This window comes from Dermacentor albipictus, chromosome 1, assembly GCF_038994185.2.
Source record: "Dermacentor albipictus isolate Rhodes 1998 colony chromosome 1, USDA_Dalb.pri_finalv2, whole genome shotgun sequence".
NCBI lineage: Eukaryota > Metazoa > Arthropoda > Arachnida > Ixodida > Ixodidae > Dermacentor > Dermacentor albipictus.
Window position 1 is genome coordinate 308,146,522 of NC_091821.1, and position 22,249 is coordinate 308,168,770.

The 22,249-nt window shown below is 47.4% G+C and overlaps 1 protein-coding gene across 3 annotated transcripts in view; it reads right to left on the reverse strand.

Annotated features, from left to right (window-relative positions):
- LOC135907064 (diacylglycerol kinase delta) overlaps positions 1-22,249 on the reverse strand; it is a 472,455-nt gene that overhangs the window by 161,977 nt on the left and 288,229 nt on the right. For all 3 annotated transcript variants that reach the window (XM_070531531.1, XM_070531532.1, XM_070531533.1), the window contains exon 3: positions 15,692-15,754. In XM_070531531.1, the coding sequence (XP_070387632.1) occupies positions 15,692-15,754 (63 nt within the window). The remainder of the gene's footprint in view (positions 1-15,691; positions 15,755-22,249) is intronic.

The following is a 22,249-nucleotide window of genomic DNA, read 5'->3' on the forward strand; positions in this document are numbered from 1 at the left end:
GGGTTTGTTGTCAAAGTTTCATGAATTCCGCGCGCTCTACTTTGCTTGCGTTTTTGTGATGCTTTGCTTAAGTCACATTCTCGGTGCGAACATTCGGCGCGAACTTCTTTCTTTCGCCTTGTTTCTTCTGCTGCACAAGGGGGGGGGGGGGGGGGGGCATATACACAGAACAGTATTTCTTTATCTTCTTCTTTCTTGAAGTCCTTACAAATGTAGTCGCGCTATATAGTTACTACAGTCATTGAACGTCTATTTTCGACGAACTTGCCATTCCTGGTGAGTGCGGCGCATGTCCCCTTAAGATTATAGTATGCCAAGGAAGCTTTAAAAAAGCGAGCTCGCCACGGGTCGGCCCTGTGTGCCCGCGTTTATTTTCTGCGAACGTTCCCTCGTCGCGACCGACGAGAAGACTTCCCGCTTGGCCGCCGTTCGGCGCTGCTTCTACGGGGACCCGGCCCTCGCGAGATCCGGCGACGACCCACAATGGACGATCCCGCTATACCCCCAAAGCGAGCAATGAGTTTGCAAGGAAACAAATATACGGAAAGGAAATAAGTGTGCGCCTCGAGAAAAGGCGAGACCGGGCAATTCGAGGACAAGCTGACCGAGGCAGTTTGTCTTGCCCGCTGCGTGGCCGGTTGTCAGCGCGTTGCTCTCCTCCACGAGGCATCCACAGCGAGAGGCATATTATATTGCAAGGCGCGCCAAGAAACGCGTGCGCAGCGATACGTCTGCGTGTCGCTCGTTCTGTTTCGCACTTGCTGCGTCTTCTCGAGCATTTGTTCCGATTCTTCCGCGATAGTGACGACAAATGATTTCCCGCCACCGCAGCGATGACACGCTCCCCGCTTTGCTGATGCGTGTTGTCACTTTCGCCGGCCCACTTTTTCCATCGCGGAATCGCGCGCGCGTCTCGCATTTTTCCGGCGCCCATCTCGCTCGTGCAACCGCTGCACTTCGGGACGCGGTGTTTCCTCCCGAGGAGAGAATTCAGGTCGCACCGCTCGACTCGCAATTCTCGCGATCGTCTTCCTCGTTCCGTACGTTATTCTATTTTTTCCTTGTCCCGTATTTCAGACCCTGATACTCCGTTTCTCATAAATGGATCGTGTAATTGCGACTGCAGTACTCTTGTGACGATGCAGGAAGCTCAGCATTGAATCCGTCCGTTCGCCCGTCCCACAAACGTTTAAATACGTAGATTTCAGGGATACATCGCATAAAACGGATTTATGACCTTTTTCGACGTCCTAAAGACGCTTCAGACCAGTCAGAATATATCTTATCCTTAAAATCGCTTAGAAAACGTTTAAAAAAATATCACTTACGATTCAAGTGCTCCCTAATGCGAAATTTGAGCGCAGCTCTATACGTGTTTTCATTTCGCGATATACGTACAATCTGTCTCGTGCGGCCCGTTCCAAACGGAGCGAAGTCTGCATCGCCAATCGGGAGATCGCGACAGGCAGCGCGTGGGTGACGCGTGGGCGCGATACACACCAGTCGCCGCACAGACACCCGCTCATGCAGCGCGTTGTTTCCATATATGGTAGCGTGCAACGCGCTCGCCGCAAGCTATTGGTGAACAGACGACGGCACTAAAGTCTCTCAATTAGTCATTCTCTATATTAAGCATGCTAAAAAATGAAAAAAAAAGAGGCTTAATCCAGGTTGAATAGCACTTATTTTATTCAAAAAGAAATCAGAAGGGAGGGGCTAGTAAAATGCACAGCGAATAAAATATTTTTGAAAAAAAAGGCAAAACTCATTTAAAATCGAGTCGAACATTCCCAAATGCGAATAAAAAAAAATGGCTGTGGCTTAGGTAAGGTTAAGCCCAGGATGCGAAGCATACTAGCCTTTATTTTAGTTGTTGAACCACTGTTTAGCCTGGTGAACTGCTGTTGCTTGGCTATATTTGGTTCGGCTAGACGAAGAAACAACTCATGCATTACTTCTTCGCCTTCAAGAGTGGAACGCGACAGCGTTCCCGTCGACCCGCCAAGGGGTGTAAGACAATGGGCTACAGGGCAGCGACTACGCGCCCCGCATTGGACGCGGTGAGCGTCGAGCAAAGCAGCGTTCGGCGCGGCAACGAAATGTGCGCCTGAGCAAGAGACGCACGCCTTAGAAACAGCGCGTTTCTAAGGCAACACCGCATTCACTAGAGGCGCTTTTGTACCGCTTTGAAGCGTTGTACTCGTGGCTCAGTGGTAGCGTCTCCGTCCCACACTCCGGAGACCCTGGTTCGATTCCCACCCAGCCCGTCTTGCAAGAGTTGAGCCAAAGCCACTTCTCCTCTGTCGTGACGTCACGGTGTCACGTGATTTCATGGTCACCGCCGCGCCTGAGGAGCTGGGTTGAGCCCTCGTAATATGCTTCGCATAAAAGAGATGCACACATAAACAAATATTTTCGAATATCCCCTTCAGTCACGAATTATGATCGACTGTCGATACATGTGTGAAACATAGATGGTGCTTGAGACTCCACCGAAAGCAAATCAAGGTGGTAGAATGACTCTTTGAGCATCTTATGATGAGTCATCAAAATTACAGAGTAGGTAAATATTTGAATATTGAAAAGTGTGCTATGTTTCTTCATAAAGAGGATTAAATCCACAGTTCCAACTAAGTACATAAGTTATTCATTCGCCTCAAGCATTTCAAAAAAGAAAAAAATATATTTCGAGGTTGCTACCAACATGCCTCACGTCAAACGTCACATAACACACGGTAGTATTTTCCCCAAAGTTGCACTTAATTGTAATGATACATATTACTCGGAAGTAAAATGGAAGTAATTTAGTTTATGAGAATGTTCAATTTATCTATAAGCTTAATGTTTGCGCTCTATTCCTTGCTACCACTGCACGGAAATGGCGAAAATAGGTCGCATCCACAAATATGGACGCCGTGATTGAAGGGGATATGCGCTATATCTATCAAGTGATAGCAAGCTCATTGGTACGAGGGCCAAACTTTGTCACAACAAATTTCGCTAGAGGTAGGACTCACGAGACTGCCTGTTCCATTTTACAGTCCCTTTCTGCAGAACTACCCCGCCAGGTAAAGCTGATCTGGGTGCCTGCGCACTCGGGTGCCTGCACGCCCGAGGACTAATAAACCGGGCAGCAACGGAATCGGACCAGCACAACTCGAGAGCGCGCATGCATACCTTCAGCGAGCTGATGCAGGCCTGTAGGGCCGAACGCCAGCTCTACCCCCCACCCATACCTTAGCAGGCACGAATATACACTCCACCCGCTGTCTACTAGCCCACCCGGGTGCCCTCAGCCCAACTTGCGGCTCCATGCCGCCGCCCTAACACACAACATCACGGAGGCTGATCCTCCGGGCTCAGAGTTCTCCACACGGGAGGCCACGTGGCGCGCGACGGACACGGCAGAGGACCACGCCGGCTGCACATGTGCTGCGCCTGGCGGTCCTCTAAGCGCAGTGGGCCTGGCCCGGGCTTGCAGCCCATACCAGTGGACATTAAAGGTTCGTTTCTCTAAACAGCTCGTGTGTCAAGCTCAACTGTCCTGACATACTCTCAGCCCGCGCACAACGCCTCAGTGTTGCGTTTCATTGCTTTAAAGAGCTTATTTTCGTTTCGATGAGGGACATCTGCACCTCGGCCTCAGCCAACACTTGCCGATCGTTGACTGTACACTGGAAACTCCTCCAGCCGACCACACGGCGTCAAAGACGATCCGTTACGATCCTACTCTGTTACTCTAGCGAGCACTACAGCGACTTTCGTTCCCCTTCAATAAAATTACAGCTATTTTTACCTGATAGATGTCCAAATTCCCTTAGTTTTCCCTCAGTATTTCCAGACTATTTAAGATCCCTGAGAATTCCCGGTTTTCCCGGTTGGTGGACACCCTGCACAGGAACGGGCGCCTAAGAGCTGCGTTCTAAAACACTATTTGTATCCCTGTCTTCTCCAAACCCTATTAAGATCGTGCTTTTGGAGGCCGAGTCATGCTTGCTGCGCAGCCATTGTAGGGTCGACAAGTCAGTTGCAGCACGAGAGGCCGAGCGGCGAGCTGCCGGAGTGTCGCCCGCCGGATATCGTCGAGCGGACAAAGGAACGTGGAATAACACGCCGATTATCCGCTTTCTCTGAACCTTTTCTGCGGCACGTGGTGAATTCGATGTGGCTGGTTATTGTTAGCAGACATCTGAATTTGGAAACATTCGTGACGAAAATGACGAAAAGCGGTGGGAACCATCTACGGATGGGGGAGGGGAGTCTGGGGGGCATCTGCCCCCCAGACTCCCCTGCAGAGGCTTTACCCCCACCCAACTCTCCGAAATGGAGGGGGGAGGTAGGCTATTTGAGTGCCCTCCCACCTCCCCACTTTTGAAAGCCGGCAATACGGCGCCTGGAGTTCCGACCTAGATCACTGAAGTCTATATATACAGAAAGTCGCTTAAAACCCTGGTAATGGGGGTCTGGCCTCTCCACCAGCTGCCCCCGGAGTCTCGGCCACATTGGTTCTCCAGGGCACTCATCACCGGTATGCGTATAGCACACAAGGTATACTCGGTAACTACCGGTGAATTTCCCCACCTCTGCACGTCTGCAGTGGCCCTTAAAGATTTGATCTACGCTTTGATTCGGACTACATTGTCGGTCATAAAACGAACCTCAATAGTGAAATTCAGATTCCCAGCAGTTTACAGACTGCATTCATTTATTTGGCCGTGAAAGGTGTTCTCTCGGTGAAACTAGATGCAGCGCGAAGCGTTCACTTCTCGCTACCAGCGCTCATCACGCAAGCGTTGCGACAACGAGTGCTCGCGGTCATCGAGTGAGGTGTGTTTATATTTGCCTGTGCGTGCGTGACACCATGCTTGTCATCTATATGCGTATCTACCAGTGTGTGTGTGGGGGGGAGGCATGCCCCCCCCCCATACGTACACACTTGTGAAAGCGGGCTATGTCGGCTGCACACTGACAACAGCTGATGCGAAGATTTCTCTCAGAATTGCGTCCACATATATACGATTTCTTTATTACATATCCCCTCATTGGGTAGCTATACTCTTAAGCAAAATTACACCCTTTGGGTCACATCTTGCCACACAACAATAATCGTCACCCGTTTTGCCCGCATTTCCTTTCTTTAACGCTGCGAGCCCGGTGCTTCCAAGTCACGAGCGGTATGCGCGTTGCCAGCTATACCGTTCATTCTCGACAGGAAAGTAGCGAGCGTAGAGTTTTCAAGAAAGGAAACGCAAGCAAAACCGATGACGATTATTGTTGTGTGGCAGATATGCGCCCCAAGGGGCGTACAGTTGTTTGAGAGTGCAGGATTGTCTTTCGGACGTCGCCGCCACTTGCTGTAGCAGACGACACTCGGCCGGTCGCACTAAGCAGTTTGCGGTGCTAGGTGCCTGCGGGACGTGCCTTGCAAGCCTGCATTGTCAAGAAAGCTGTCGCTGGGCAGGCGATCGAATACCCTACCATCCCTCTACCATAATCTACCATCCCTCGCGTCAGCCCGCATTTGTTGAAGCCGTCTAACCTAACCATCTTTGGAAACACCAAATAAGATTTGCTTTTTATAATTTACGAGTAATTAATCAGTGTCGCGATTTAAGCGACTTTCTTGCAAGGTTTAGTGACTTTTTTGTCTGTTTACGGCGAAGTTTTCTATTTAACAATCAGCAACTTTTTTGAGTGACTTGATTGAACAATTGGCGATATTTTATTGACTTCCAAGTTAGAAAGATTGCTTGAAAAATGTCCTTCTAGACCGCCATTTAATATTTAAAAGCTACATGTAAGTGGCCGAAACTTGCTGCATGACACATAGGCTCCATGACCATGATGAACCAACCGTTGCCTTCACATTTTGATTGTACTTCACAGCCCAGTGGTCATGGTAACTTTCACATTGTGATCCCAAAATTGAACTTTCTTTATTATTAAGCATGAAATCCTTTTTATAAGACCTATCTGAATGCGCAAGCATGTCAAAGAGTTAATTTACAAAACCAAATGGAATAAATCTTGTGCTCAGATTTTGAACCCAACAGGCGAAAAGGCATATCGAATGCATAACAAGGCGTAATTATCGGAACAGCTGAGCTCGTTCACGTGCGACTGAACAAATTGCTTCCGTTTCTCAAGGCTTTCCGCCAACGAGAACTTCACGGCGGCTTTCAGGTAGATCAAGGGCGAAAACGTGGTACTGGACCTCAACAAAGCTCGGGCCATCGCCATGTTAACAGCATGCGGCCAAGCGCGTTGCGCAGAATTATAGTTCTACTACCACGAACGTGTCGAGAAGCACGAAAAGATTTGGGATAACTGTTACGTAGACTAAGTGCATTTTCGTGCTAGGTGAAATACGTGGCTTGTGTTCTTTTGAATCGTGCTGTATTTGTAGCCTTCCCATCTGAAGGTAATGAAAAATTTACCCTGTCATACTCTGTTATGTAAATATTAGATGTAGGCGATGGAATACCGACTTTTTCGAATACGAATCGAATACGAATAGCAAATATCGAATAGACAAACGCAGAGGAACATACTTACAGCAGGAATATTTATTTCGGTACAATCAGGTAACACGCTTGTACTGAACAGACATTCGACTATCACGGACAATTAGGATCGTTTTAAACACAATATCACTACAACCGTCACGAAAAGAACTGTACGAATAGCAGCTTGACGCCTTTAGAGCCTGGTGTCCAACAAGCTTTCCGAGAATGACAGGCTACTGTATGGACAACTTTCCGAAAACACAAAATAAATAGGTACTAAGAAATATCAGAAGTTATGGAAGCGGAAAAGAAAAAAGCTAATGAGGTATTTATGTGTCGTATACTCAATAAAGGACATGTTACAAGAAAAACATATTTGGTCGCAACGTAAAAGACAGAACTACTACTTGACTAGACTGCAAGAAAGACTAACAGGGCAGGCCAGAAGCAAAAATAACCGAGAGGCCCGGTTTTGTGAGAACGTTCGCACATATGCACTAGTGAGAACCATATGAAATCAACAAATATTGAAGAAAAGGAAAGCATAGAATAAATAATTTGTAGTTGTTATTTGAAGCGTAAAATGAGAAGCTAACAGAAAATGGAGGAAAAAACAACTTGCTGCCGGTGGCAGCCGAACCCACAACCTCCGCACTACGCGTGCGTTGCACTACCAATTGCGCTATGGCGACAGCAGTTCCCACGTTCATGCATTCATGGGTATTTGTGTACGTGTACAAGACCTTATCCAAGGAGTGTTAACCAGCGCCACACTTCCGTCGGAGAATAAAGCTTGCATTGCCGATTTTGTGTCTGCATTGCTTCGAAAACTTTGTAGCTGTTTTGCTTCTGACAATTATTTGCGATACTTCGTCCAGCAGGTGGAGAACAGCAACCCAATTTTAACGGTCGGTTCTTGCGAAATATTTGGATAGTTTTGACATTCGAAAATACCAAATACAGTAGTTCATCTTCGAATACGAACAAAACATTACACACCAACTATTCGTTTCGAAACTTGGAATATTCGCCCATCCTATATAAATACATTAGTAAAGCTCTATACCATCTATAACCTGCCGGTAAATTCACAATTTCAGCAGCACGGACATTAGACCAACATTAAACGCCTAGATGAATGACTTCACGTTAGCTTATATTAGAGTGTTTAGAAACACCTACGTTTTTACAATCCACTTCACAGCTATAGCGAGAAATTTAGTGACTCTTTTACCTTTAGTGACTCTTTTATCTCCCTTAATTGGCACGCCCTTATCGAATGGAATTACAGGGTTTTGCGTGCCCAAACCACACTTTGATTATGAGGCACGCCGTAGTGGAGAACTCCGGATTAATTCTGACCACCAGGAAATCTATACCATGCCCCCAGTGAACGGGACACGGGCGTTTTTTGCATTTCGCCCCCAGTGAAATGCGGCCGCCGTGGCCGCGATTTGAACCCGCGACCTCGTGTTGGGCTGCTGCTGTTGGGCTGGTGTTGGGCTGCTCAGCACGAGGTCGCGGGATCGAATCCCGGCCACGGCGGCCGCATTTCGACGGGGCCGAAATGCGAAAATACCCGTGTACTTAGATTTAGGTGCACGTCAAAGAACCCCAGGTGGTCGAAATTTCCGGAGTCCTCCACTACGGCGTGCGTCATAATCAGAAAAGTAGTTTTGGCACGTAAAACCCTATAATTTTATTTCGTTCTTTCTCTCTCTCTCTCTCACTATATATATATATATATATATATATATATATATATATATATATATATATATATATATATATCAGATGAATGTTTCTGCGGATAATCCAGTCGCTTCATAAGCACACAAAGGGAACGATCTAATGCGCGAAACGTTTCTTTTTAAGCATCGAATGCTTTTTGCTCCCGTTGTCGGCGACCTTCAAGTGACCTTGATCCAAACGCCAGAGCCGTGATCCGGGCAAGTTGCCAAGAAAAATTATTCACCCGTAGGCACGCCTACAACTGTGGTATGAACGTGAAGTACAATATAAGATACAGCACATGTAGTACATCATACTTTATATAAACAAAACAGATCAGCAAATGAAATAATAAATGGTGTCTGCTTGACACTGGCTTTGCCACACACAACATCAACAACAAAACTACAGCGTCCACGCAAAAGCTTTATTGTCAGCCTCGAATTTACGAAAGACACCCGGGGCACATAGAAATACAACATCTCAACTTAGGCAAACAGAATTTGAGTTGGGAGAACAAAACAATATCATCCAGGCAACAAGTCAAAACTTAAGAAAATGCGGTCTCTGCCCCAACGATTTCTACACGACCGCATTACAAACGCTAGTTACTGCCTAAAACAAGTGATAAAAAATAATGCTTCCGATTTGTTCCTAATGTTTTTTTTACAATATCCCTCAAGCTGTAACTTATAGTACGCTGAAGTTTTATTTGTCATTTACAATAGCGACGCTCAAAAGGCAGATACTGAGCACCATACATTTCATTGTCATTTTCTGGCGCTGAGACAGGGTTTCCTGTGCTGTTTTGAACGCCAGCGGTCCGTGAGTTCCGCGGCGTAGCTCCTGCGTCGCCTCGAGAGGTGGCGCCACCGCTGCGTGACGCCTCCTTCAGCAGGTTTTCTTCTTCTAGCTGGGCAGCGTCCATACGGACCAGTGCACAGTGTGGCGTGGTGCGGTGTGCTGTTGCAAACATGCACTATACTCAATTTAAGATTGTGGTAGTATCATCTCCAACCAATCTGCTTTGCCGGTTTCCATTTCGCGCTTACATCTAGTTTACATTACGGGAGAGCCAGCAACTTTGCAACGTTTAGACCGGGGTTCCGCTTTCATAATCGGATTCTCTCTCTCTTTCTTACACACACACACACACACACACACACACACACACACATATATATATATATATATATATAAACGAGAAGAAAGGGGGTTAACCGAGGGTGTGTATATATATATATATATATATATATATATATATATATATATATATATATATATATATATATATATATATATATATATATACCTCAACACTTAAAGACGTCTTGCACGTCATTTGAGCCGTGGGAGCTACAACTGGACGGTGATGCCCTGGCGGAGCAATTGAAGCTCTCGTCCAGCAAGTACGTCGAGCAGCCATGACCAGTGGAGCCCTGGAATGAGCACACCACCCACTCGACCTCAAGAGCAACGACCTCGATGGTCCAGATAAATGTTTTCTCTCTCTCTCTCTCTCGAATGGGGGGAGGGGGCAAGCCATCTCTCTCTCATTAAGTATAAATATATATCTCTGAAAACATTTATCTGGACCATCGCGGTCGTTGCTCTTGAGGTCGAGTGGGTGGTGTGCTCATTCCAGGGCTCCACTGGTCATGGCTGCTCGACGTACTTGCTGGACGAGAGCTTCAATTGCTCCGCCAGGACATCACAGGTCAGCTGTACCTCCCACGGCTCAAATGACGTGCAAGGCGTCTTTAAGTGTTGAGGTTTGCCCCCGCACCCCCACGAGGTGTGAAAGAGTGTAGGGCGTGTGTCGCCGCACCAGGGGCAGATGCCGCGATATGTTTGTGCGTACATTTTGCTGTATCTGTGTAGGTTTGGGAACGTGTTAGTCTAGATAAGTCTGAGAGCTACTGCCTCTTCAGTGCTGAGTTTCCTGTGAGAGGGAAGATAAATCCTGCGGTTGGTTCGCTGGATCTCGAGTCGGTCGCAGTAATTGGATGGCAGGGGCACGAAAGTAAAGGGTGGGGATTAATGAGACGATTGGTTTTGCCCCGCTCGGTTGATTAGCGCTCGAGCTAAGGCGTTCGCCCTTTCGTTCCCCTCCAGTCTCGCGTTGCCCGGCGTCCACGTGATTTGATGGAAAATATAGTAGGTACGCCACTGGCGGGAAGAGTTGCACTTATGTCCTAGCTACCGGTGCCACCCCAGTATGTGCAGCGTTGGAGGTCGTATTTTTTTGTTTTTTTGTGGCGTCTATTTAGGCATCGTATTACAAATACTTGGTGCAGAAATAAGTCGTGAAGGCTGTTAATGTTGAAATTTGAGCAAATTCTTGAAGTGGCGTCCACGTGCACGTTGCTGTACGATCGCTGACAGGCGCTGAGTTACACCGACGCCTTCTCACATCTGTGGGAGACGGAACACGTCCTTTCCAAGTCCAGAAGGGAGGGAAACAGGCACAAAAAGCTCTTGTGAGGAGCTCCTGAAGACGAACCTTTAGCTCGGGTGTTCCTGTCTTAATACATGAGAAAAGAGAAATCGTTTTTCTCGGCCTCCACCGCATCAAATTTGATGAGGTTTGTCGCATTAAAAAAAAAAGTTAAAATCTAGTGACTGATGGTAGCGAATTTTCGATTTAGTTTGTCAACTCTCTCATAAAAAAAATGTTCGAAATCGCAAATTTACAGAGAACGAAACAATCAAGCTTAATTATTTAATTAAATTATGGGGTTTAACGTGCCAACACCACGATCTGATTATGAGGGGCGCCGTATTGGGGGACTCCGAAAATAAGGCCCACCTGGGGTTCTTTAACGTGCATCTAAATCTAAGTACACTGGCGTTTTCAAAGTATCAATCTTACAATCGAAACTAGGCAATGAGATATGATATCACAATTCTGCAAATTGCATCTTACAGTGCATCGACGCGGGCAAAATTGGTGTAACACATACAATGCATGGCTCTCAAATACATCACTAATATGTGAGGAGGACTTTTGCAAAAGCATCGTGAATAATGTAACAAATTCGTGTAAGATATCAATTTATATATCAAATTTGTCCACTTTGCATGTTCTAACAGATTCAGTTTACAGAACTGCGATATATCTTCTTGGTGCAAACCTAGACATTTGTAAACGTCTTGCTTCTATATTTTTCAGGTTTACGAAGTTTTGAAAATTTCTGTTTAAAATGAGAATTCCGCCTCCGACAGTCACTAAATTTTAGCCTTTTCTCTCAAATCCAACACATATCATTAAAATCGGCCAAGTAGGTTATCTTGGGGAAGCGAGACAAATACTTGAAGCACGCGATAAGCCGTACATTAAAACAGATATACGACGTTTCCTAGAGCTTCTATTCTGCGTCTTTTTGCGGACGTTTTCATCGTCTCGGATAAACGGTGAACAAGAAAAAAAAATACGCAATGTATCCCTTTCGCGCTGCCTGTTGTCGGTCTGTCTGTAAGGTAAGTTATTATTAAAATCTAGCTTTCACACTTTCTTAGTGCGATGCGATTAGCGACCGCCGCGGTCTGGAATCGAACGCTCGGCCTCAGCTGAACCTAACTGGTTATGCCATATAGCAGTGGCTGTATATCACGCCCTCCACTCCGCGTCTAATCTGTGCGACGGGCAGATTATGCGAGCATGTGTGCTGCGCGTCCGTACGCGTGTCATGCCATGCATCATCCACATAATCTATCGAGCTACACGCTACATAGGCCTATGGCCAGATAAGTCTCCGTCGAACGACCTCTTTTTCATGCATTCAGATGCGAGTAAACGATCGAACATGACCTGTGCGCGGTCTTCTTAGGACCTGCTAAGGCAGCTGGCGTGACGACCACCTTCGGAGGCTGATATCTTGTTTCGGACAGCGGCAATAACGCACGTCGTTGACTCAAAAATCAGCGCAAGCAATGCCGTCGTTGCTGAAGTCGGCTGGCCTCAGTGACGGCGGACGTGATGTGCTTCCCAGCGTTGTTGCAGATGGGTCGCAAGCCCCAAGGGTAGCGTTGGCCTGGCGGCCTCGGACACAGCTGGAAGCATCCGAAGGTCCTGGCAAAGGATGAGTCGACTGCTAACAGAACAACTTGTTTATTATAGCATCGCAAAAGAGCGGCTGGTCAGGTCGACCGAAGTGGAGAGACGGGAGAGCACGTTACTCGACGGAAGAATTCGAAGCCTCTCCCTAGGCGTCCGGGGGCAGCTGCTTTTATACTCTCGGAGTCGAGGGCAAGAGGGAACGCCTCTATAGAGGCGCACGTGACGGCGGCGCACGGACACGTTGAGACAAGAAGTGACGTATCCGCCGGGCTGGCGCCGGTCAGACCTCCTCGCTTCACAGTTGGGGAGCTCCTCTCCCCGGCTGCCGCGCTTTGACAAGCGTGGGCACCAACATGCACACACACACGCACACACACACGAAGACACGTGGCATTGAAACATGCCTGGACGCGCTTGGAGGAGGCGTTGGGACAGCGCTGAACTGGCCAAAATGTCCGCCACTGTGAACGAAGCCCCGGCGTCCGTTGCATCCGCGCCGGCTATACCGCACGTCGGAGGCGAAACGTAACAGCGTACACTGCACGGTTCAGCGCTCAGCTCCCTCCCTTCGCTGCATACATTTTCCCCTCTGCAACGGGCGCATGTCTCGTTAACCTAACCCAGGCTCACGCGCAAGCAGCGACACGAAAGAGGGTAACCAACACGATCTCCAACCGCAAAGCTAAGCCGGAACGAAGAATGAACCGAAGGCTTGTGCATATAGCAGCGAAGACATTTTGCAACACGCTGCCTTCAGTATGCGTGCGTCAAAGCTGCACAAGAGCTGGAATTCGGGCGAGTCTGTGAGACTGCGTACTGTTCTCGTCGTGTCTGCGCTCGTCCGGCCTGTGTGGTCGTCCTTTCCTCGGTCCCCGTTTTCTTTTTTCATTTTTTGGGGAGGGGCTTCAAGTGATATGAAACCGGCACAAGTTGAATGTCAGGTGGCCCTCAGAAAATGTCTTTCTGTTTGCTAAAGTGATAGGCGGACCATTGACGCGGTTCCCTTAATTTCCAGAAGTCGCTTCCCAGTTTTCTCGTGTTACTATTATTATTATTATTATTACTATTATTATTATTATTATTATTATTATTATTATTATTATTATTATTATTATTATTATTATTATTATTATTATTATTTAATTTCACAAGCACTGATGCATACGCGTGAAGGTCGACTTGCATTTGCATCTGGCGAAATTCGCGATCACGTTACCCCGGCCAAGCGGACAACAAGGAAATCGGTTGCACAGACAAACGTACGCAAAATATATAAAAAGAGGAGGAGCAAGAGGCAGGAGGAGGGGGGGGGGCACGAATAGGCAAGCGAACATGTGTTTAAAAAAAAGAGCAACAAGTTGAGGCGTAACAGACAGCGACGAAACAACAGTTCTGTTACGAAGGAAGGAAAAAAAAATAACGGAGCTCGTTTACCGAACTCAAACACCGATCTTTACGTCTGCATTCGTTTGCAGCGGCGACGGACTCCGTCCTGACGGTGGCACTGGATGCGTGAACACTTGGCACGCCAACGTGAAGGCGTGCCGAGATGCTTCGAGCTACGGGACGAAAATTCTGCGGACAATGTTGGCAGGAAGACAAGTGTGGTGCGAGTGACAAACTAAATTACGCAAACCTCAAGAGCAGGTTGCAACGCTGTATCATAATGGGGTACATGCGCTGTGTCAGGTCTACAACAACGACAAAAACAACAACCACAACAACACTGTAGTTGTACAGTCAAGAAGACATAGCTGGTAAATTCTGGAAAGTAACACCACATACCCGGGTGTTTTATTGTAATGTCAACATAATTTCTAAAAATTTCGTGCTTGCTTAGTATAATATCTGCCTATTCAGCTCGATTACTCGAATAGGCGGAAATTACTTACACTCGAGGTCAAATTGCATAGTTTACTAATTACGAGAACTTGACTAATTACATTAGCGCACATATGTGATACACAGATTGAAGCCAGTGATTTAACAAGCAACATTCACTTGGAACAAATTCAGAAACTTGCCCCAATTTTGAGATAAGCGCCGTCAAACCTTCGGTCAATATGCCCTGTTGTTTCAGTTACTTCATTTTTTTTAGCAAGACCCCTTTTTATGCACTGAAGCTCAAAAATTACCGCTACCTTAAAGCATTTGATTGAGAACTGCGGAAACGCATACTTCGAAACTGGTGCCATCCCCAATATTCGTTACAAGTGGATATGACTTGCGAAATCACCGGCTTCAATTCGTACATTGCAACGTGTGCTGTTAAAGTAATTACTTTAAAAGTCAATAAGAGAAAATTCCTGCATAAGTCAAATATTGATTCAGATCTCTCGTGGAAAGAATGCCCGCCTGTGAGAGTAATCTAGCGCCAGAATTAGAATCTTGCCAGATACCACGAGCGATATAAAAATTATGTTAACGAAAGACAAGAAAACTGGAAGAAACTAAATATATAGTTTTTATATTATGACGACTTATATTCATTCTGTTGAAACGTCACATATTCGGCGGAAAAAGGTTGATTGCGGCAGAAAATGAAGGCCAATCTCCCACCTACAGAACTTGGCGTCGAAACGTCACTGCCGGCTCATCAGTGTGACGCCACGAATTTCGAACTATTTTCTCGCATTTTGTACATTTCGGCGCAGCATGGGTCTCTCATTCCTGTCGAATGCAGCGCCAGTTCTTCTTTACAAATAAAGGAATAACCAGACCCGAGCAGCAAAATGCATGACGGCACTGCGAAGAGCTGGTGCGGGAAATTGAGGAAGGCGTCGCCACACGTTTCATCTTTCTTTTGCACGTGCGTAGTTTTCTAATGAAGCTTCATTATTACTCTTTAATAGCCTTTTAGTCGCTGCACCGGGTGTGGAGTATTTTTTTTTTGTGCCAGCTGCATATACGCCCATCAGGACAGCGTGCACGTTCTTGCGTTTACGACTCGACCCACTGCCTGCATTCCCACTGCGACAAGCGTGCGTCTGTCGCGTTCGTGGTCGCAGCAGACGACGAACCAGACGGGACACAGCGCGCCTCCTTGCGGCCGCCACCGAGCGAAGGGTGTTGTGCATGCGCGCCACGTGACGAGTTACGCGTGTAACTTGTAATCATGAAATTGCATTTCTTGGTAGCTTTGTAATAGATCGATGAATTTTTTTTTTACTCGATAACGCTCACTGGTGACTTCAGTCCGTGACCAGATACTTTATTAGTAGCGTAGAAGTAATCTATTATTTTAACTTAACTGCTGAATTACTTTCCCGGGGCACTAATGGGTCACTGTAGTAAGTTACACTTTTGAATGAAGTAATTGTAATTGTAATCGGTTACTTTTTTCTTTTTCGTAACGTGTATACGTCTGGTGCGCTGTCAACGACAACTCACTCACCTTGGTGTCTTTTGCATAGTAAAGTTTCCGCGGCTTGAGTCGGAAGTATCGCTTCTTCCACCTCTGCAAAAGGAACGATAGGGTAACAGTTACAAGCGGGAAGTTGCAGTGACACCAACCTCACAGGCTGTACTATACGTGCACGCTGCACGAAGGAGCACACGACACGATATGCGGTCGAGGGGGGCCAAGCCCTTGCTGGCTCTGCTAAAGGCCACCCGTCACCAGAAAATAGGTATTAGTGGACACGAAATAAGACTCTGACCCGTCGGCCAAGCAGTTCTGCTGAACAGCTGGTACGTCGCCCTACGCGGGAGTGCCTTGATCGCTAGGTTATGACCAAACGCGCCAAGGTTTCTGACAAATGCACGCTGAAGTTGGGGGGCGTGCGCTTATCCGAAGAAACGATTTTATGCTTGCGTGCAAGCTTTCCTTGGTGTACGTCTGCGAAGGTTTTTATTTGTGTATTTTGTGTAATAGCTCAAACATTTTTGCTCGGGGGGATTATTGAAACACAACAATATGCATGAAAAATTATGACTCTTCGCTTTCGAAAGTGAACGAAATGTAATGGCAATAACTTGAGGTCGTTTCCTCCGATAGATGCGTTTACACGAGTATTGTAGATGTGTTGACAAGGCATATACGATGTTGAGAGACAGCTCATTCACTGACATTTCTTCTGACAAGCGTTTCGATGTTATTGCTAGTCACCCGAAGATTATCGCTGCACAGAAAAAAAACAAATTGACAATAACTTGAAGGGACTGACATCCAATTTTTAACGTAACCATTTCTTTGGTGCAATGGAAAGCTTACAGGTCAGAGAGTCTAATCATGAAGTAGTAACGCGGAAAACGTCGTAAAAAAATTCTTTTTATTGGAATTTTTCGATCCGCAGTGATAATGTTGTCGTTCGCTGGGAGCGTGCTGAAAACAGCGAGAGGTGTTCGCGATGGCGACTCTATAGGCCGGCACTGGTGGCCGGCAGACAAGTGCGGCCGTAGATGTGAGAAAGTATGATTTTGTTTATCAAGCCCCTGCCATTCATGTTTTCCTAAGTGTTAAATTACTTCTACAATAATAACAACGCGTATGCGTGGTTACCTGTCCAACTATTTTGCTCATTAACTAGTCAAGAGTGTTCTTTAGCCAAGCCAAGTTCTCGAAAGCGAAGCGACGCTTTTACACGTGATATGCAGTTCCGCGTGTTGCCGTATTTGTGCGTGTGCAAATACTGGTACCCATTTACGGAACAACTGGTCGATGGCATTTTGTAGAATCCCACAGGGAGACCACACAACTCTCGGTATTAATTATTCGCAAACTCGCGAGCGTGCAACAGCAATTATGCGCGCCGCAGTGCATCGAGGAACGCGTGGGACGCTCGCTATCACGGACTTTCTCTACTTCGCAATACGCATAGATTAAAGCGAGAACGTCTAATGATATACGAACTGCAATTTTAAGCAATAGGTACGATGTGCTCAATAACAGTCGACTTACGTACAGTAATCTCATATACTACACCCGAAGTACCAAGATTTCACCGCCAGGCCGCGCCACTTAGTGATTTTCGAGACTTTCATCGACAATTTAAAGTTATAATTCCTACTGTTAGATATGGGACCGTTTCCTGAGCCTACTTCGAGTTCCCCAGACCTCATCGAATCGCACCACAGCTAATTAAGGAGCGCAGAAACACGATACCACATTCCTGAGGCACGACACGTGCAAACAAGTTGGCGGACCCCACTTCGTGTGCAGCCGGTGGAGTTATTCACTGCTTGGCTCTTGCCGAAAGTAAAGCGAGAGCCTGGCACCGTGGCGGGTAAAGTGGGTCCCGAAGCAAGACGGCTGTAATGCGCCGTGACAACCTGACGGCTGTAATGCGCCGTGACAACCTGGCGGCGTCGCCCCCTTCTCTCTATGGTGACGGCGCATTGCAAGTCAGCAAGGCAAGACCGCAGGGAGAAGAAAGCCCTCGGACAAACACCCGAGCAGCGACTCTCTTCACCGGGTGTGACTCCATCGCACGGGCGCCTACCATTGGCCGAAAATGACGACACCCGAGCGGGCTCGCCGATTGACCGAAAATGGCGTCACCTGAGCGGGCTCTCCCATTGGCCGAACGTGACGTGTCTAGAAGGCACCGAAGGGCTTAAAAGACGCAGACCTGGAGCATTCCTAGAGCATTCCGGGAGCATTCCTTGATTCATTTTTTTCGAGCTTCTTGCGACGGGCCGCAGCGTCCGAGTTGCTGCCGGCCCGTAATGACTCTAAGACTGTTAATTGACGTCTCACTGTAAATAATGTAAATAAACTTCCCAAGTTTTCACCCGACGTCCTCCTCAACTCCTACAACTGGTTGCTAGCGGTGGGATCGCCTCCAAATGCAACACTACTTGAATCGCTCACAATGTGTTTGATTCTATCACAATAAATGATGGTCGTTTAATTTTCAACCACGTCTCAACACATTCTGGCCAGTTGTCAGACCGTTTAATTATCCTCACGTGATTTGAATGCGAGAGCATGACTTCTCTAATTAATTGGTTACGTTCATGATATGTGGCGTCACAAATTGTCACGTATGCTTCATAACTCTAGCTTACTCCACCTAGCTCAAATATGTACCAACCATAATGCACCTTAATACCTTGCTCTAATTTGTACCAACCTCAATCCACATTGTTCTAACTTGTACCAAGTTTAATTCACCTTAATCCACTTCAACTCACCGTAATCGACTTTAATTAACTTTACTCCACCTGAAATCACCTTACTCCAACTTGCTCTAACTTTAATTCACATTACTTCACTCTAATTCACTTTAATTGACATTAATTACCCGCCGTGGTTGCTCAGTGGCTATGGTGTTGGGCTGCTGAGCACGAGGTCGCGGGATCGAATCCCGGCCACGGCGGCCGCATTTCGATGGGGGCGAAATGCGAAAACACCCGTGTGCTTAGATTTAGGTGCACGTTAAAGAAGCCCAGGTGGTCCAAATTTCCGGAGTCCTCCACTACGGCGTGCCTCATAATCAGGAAGTGGTTTTGGCACGTAAAACCCCAAATATTATTATTATTAATTGACATTAATTACACATAATTACTACTAAGCGTTGTTATACCATTTACTATCTTCTACATTACTACTGACGTCATACAAGACACCGATGACGTCACAAAGACTGGTGCCACTCGTTGCGGACGACGCCGGCTTTTCTGCCTCATGGGACATGCGTATAAAGCATTCGCATTAAAAAAAGTTAGAGTGACGTTTCACTTCATGAACGCGCAAGCGTATGGGTGCTATTCCCTTTTTGTGCATTGCGCGTAGAATGTTTTAATAATACTTTGATTGTGTGTAAGCGTGGCGTTCTTTTTTCAAGTTTTTTTTTATTTCGTATGTTTTATGTCCGTCTTTAGATATTTATGAAGTGCAAAGTGCCATGAGGGAAATGGTAAGGCACTGTAAGGAAATGCACAATCTTTCTTATTTCAGGCACTCGGACTATTCCTTTTCCACTTCTTCCTCTTCTAGAGTTTCCTGGGCACGCCAATCCGGCGTCTTTTGCCGGGCGTGTTCGGCTCGTGCCTGGAGCTTAACTGGCGACGACATCGGGGTCGGTCGACTCGCGCTCGGCCTGCAGCCGCTTGCGTAACTGCTCCATCTTTCTGGCTCGGCCTCTCGATCACGAGACGAAGCCGGTACATCCATAGCGCAGACAGAACTCGTAGCGACTGCCAAAGCAAGTCCACCCAGCGCGCCTCCGCATATACACTCCTCCTCCGCGACGCTTCGCCTCCTTTCCCCTTCCCCGATTCGCATCAATGCAACCTAGACTTTCCTCTAGGCGGCGTTGATTTATTACCGCGCGCGTTCACGCGCTCTCCGGCACTTTCCCCGGCGTGCGAATCTCTTTCCCACCTAAAGGTGCCTTCCTCCTCCGGCGCTCGCTTCCCTCGCGGCGACATACATAATCTAGCCAATTTCACAGACGGGACAGGTACGCTTGCGCATAAAATTTCCTTTCGAGTGTCACGCTTAGAGTTTGAACGCTTGCAACGCAACGCTCTATGGAACCTTTGATGCACGCGAAAAGTGGCGGCTAATTGGCTCGCCGTAGGTGCGCCGAGCTGCATAGCATGCTCATACTATTAAGTCCCGCAACATATGATGGAAGACCTTAGCCGACAAGGTCAAGGAATTTATCTGTAGAATGTCATTGCAGGATGTTTAGCAAGAGAACGAAATTTCGTGACTAGCAATCAGCTTTCGGAACCTGCGGAAGAGTAAGCCTATCTACGCAGATTGCACAAATGGGGCCTTGTTTATGGGAAGGAAACCTACAGAAGAATACAAATGGGTGGGAACGTGTACGGCAGGCACTGCCAAGTCATGTCCGCCAGCTTAAATATGTCCTTGACAAGTGCACAATCATTGCATTCCACCGGTACTAGCACATCGGGCGAAAGCTTGGAGCAATTAACAATGAAGATTCAGAAGTTAAGATCCACCCAACGAGAGATGGAGCGGAAAAATGACACGAATACAGCAGATCAGACAGCAAACGGGAGTAGCCGACATTTCTTGCGCTAGCAGTTAGAAGATAGGTTCGAGGCGCCCTTGCCGTCGGCTTGCTATCCCGCCATCGACAGCGCATGCACCGCCGGAGGATTGGAGGCAAATTGCGTCTGACTGCAAAAACAACGAGGCCAGGTGGGCTCGAACCACGAGGTATGACACGTGTTGCATGTCACGCAACTTGCAGACAAGCGGATTGCAAGGAACGAGGCAGTACACCCTCTTGTCTCCGTCTGCCCGCGACTTGCAGGCCACGGAACGAAAATTAGCGTTACAGAAAGGGCGCCGCAGACGACGTGATGAAATCAGGAAACTGGCAGACACATAATAGCTTGAAGTAGGTAAAGGCAAGGCGCAGAAGACCAGGACTTAGGAAGAAGAACACAAACGACAAGACAGGCGCCACTCACAACTGAGTGGCGCCCGTCTTGTCGTTTGTGTTCTTAGTCCTGTCCTGGTCTTAGTCCTAAGTCCTGGTCTTCTGCGCCTTGCCTTTACCTACTTCAAGCATGAACCAACTAGCCCAAGCAAGAGTTTTACTTGAACATAATAGCTATAGACAAGTGTAGCTGGAAATCTCTGGGAGCTGGAGGTCTTCGTCCTAAATCTAAAATTAGATTCTGGGGTTTTACGCGCCAACACCACAATGCGAGGCACGCCGTAGTGGGGGAATCCGGATTTTAATTTCGACCAGCTGGCGTTCTTTGACGCCCACCCGATGCACGGCACACGGGCGTTCTTGCATTTCACCCCCACCGACATGCTTATTCCGCGCCCTCGAGCTTCACACAGCGCAGCGAGAAAGCCACTACGCCACCACGGCGGGCAGGCGTTCGTCCTGCGACGGACATAAGGTGGGCCGACCAATATGACTATTCGGTCACGGAACAGTCACGGTGCCGGACAGCTACGAGTTAGAGACCCGCCCAGTTAGACAAAGGGCGTCTTCCGCTTGGAGCAGGTTTTTTTTTTCTTTTGTGACGCGCCGACCGAACGGCTGACCGAAGAAGGCAGGCATTGTGCGAAGGTCCGTTAGTGATTTGAATAACGCATATCACCATTAAGCGACTGTGGAAAAATATGCGTTCGGATATTTCCAAGTTACCATTGTGCATCCGACCGAGTACGGAAGCCGACAGTGGCTCAAAGAAAAGCACAAGGTGGCGGAACCAAAAGTTACCCGGCAACCATGTCCGCGAACCCAGCCGTGTTTTCGATGCGAGCAACGGACGCATCCTTTCTTGCGAACGTGCCATTTCTTTAAATCCGTGCTTAATCGCCGGTGTCGGGTCGGCCTCAGTTGTTCCTAACCCATCGAGCGCCGAGGGACGAGCTTCCGCTCCGAAGTCTGGACTGAAATACAGGCTCCGCGTGCCCGTGTTGATGGCCTTGGCCGTTACGGGTTCAACCCATTACCACAAATGCGTTCCCTCGCCGAGTCGTGGATAACGGCCGATTACACACACACAAAAACAGAAAAGAACTAGAAGCAGTATTGTAAGAGAAAGTAGAGCAATTACAGGTTCTTTTTTTCTTCAGAGCAGTCGGCGTCTTCTTTGGAGCTGGGGTCGGCTCGATCAGAGACACAGAAGCGCCGACCCCCTCCGATGCCAGAGAACGATAAGGTAAACGCGCACGCAGCATTGCGAGCGAGGATTTCGCAATATGAGCCCGTATCTTCGGGAATCGAAGGGTGTCGCAGGCCATTTGCGACCATGCGCGTCGCGATCCTAAGGCCGAGACAATAATAAAGAAAAATTGCAAAAACCGGATTACAATTCTAATAGTGAAGCCACATCAGTAAAGGCACTAATGCCAATCTTTACCTTATACATTTTGCACGAATATGGTATAAGGAAACAGAGCGAAGCTAAAAATAAATATATATAAAGAAACACTATCACCGGCAAGAACGGGACAATAGTACGGAGACCTAAAGATAATGTTATCGCCTCTTGCGATCACCTA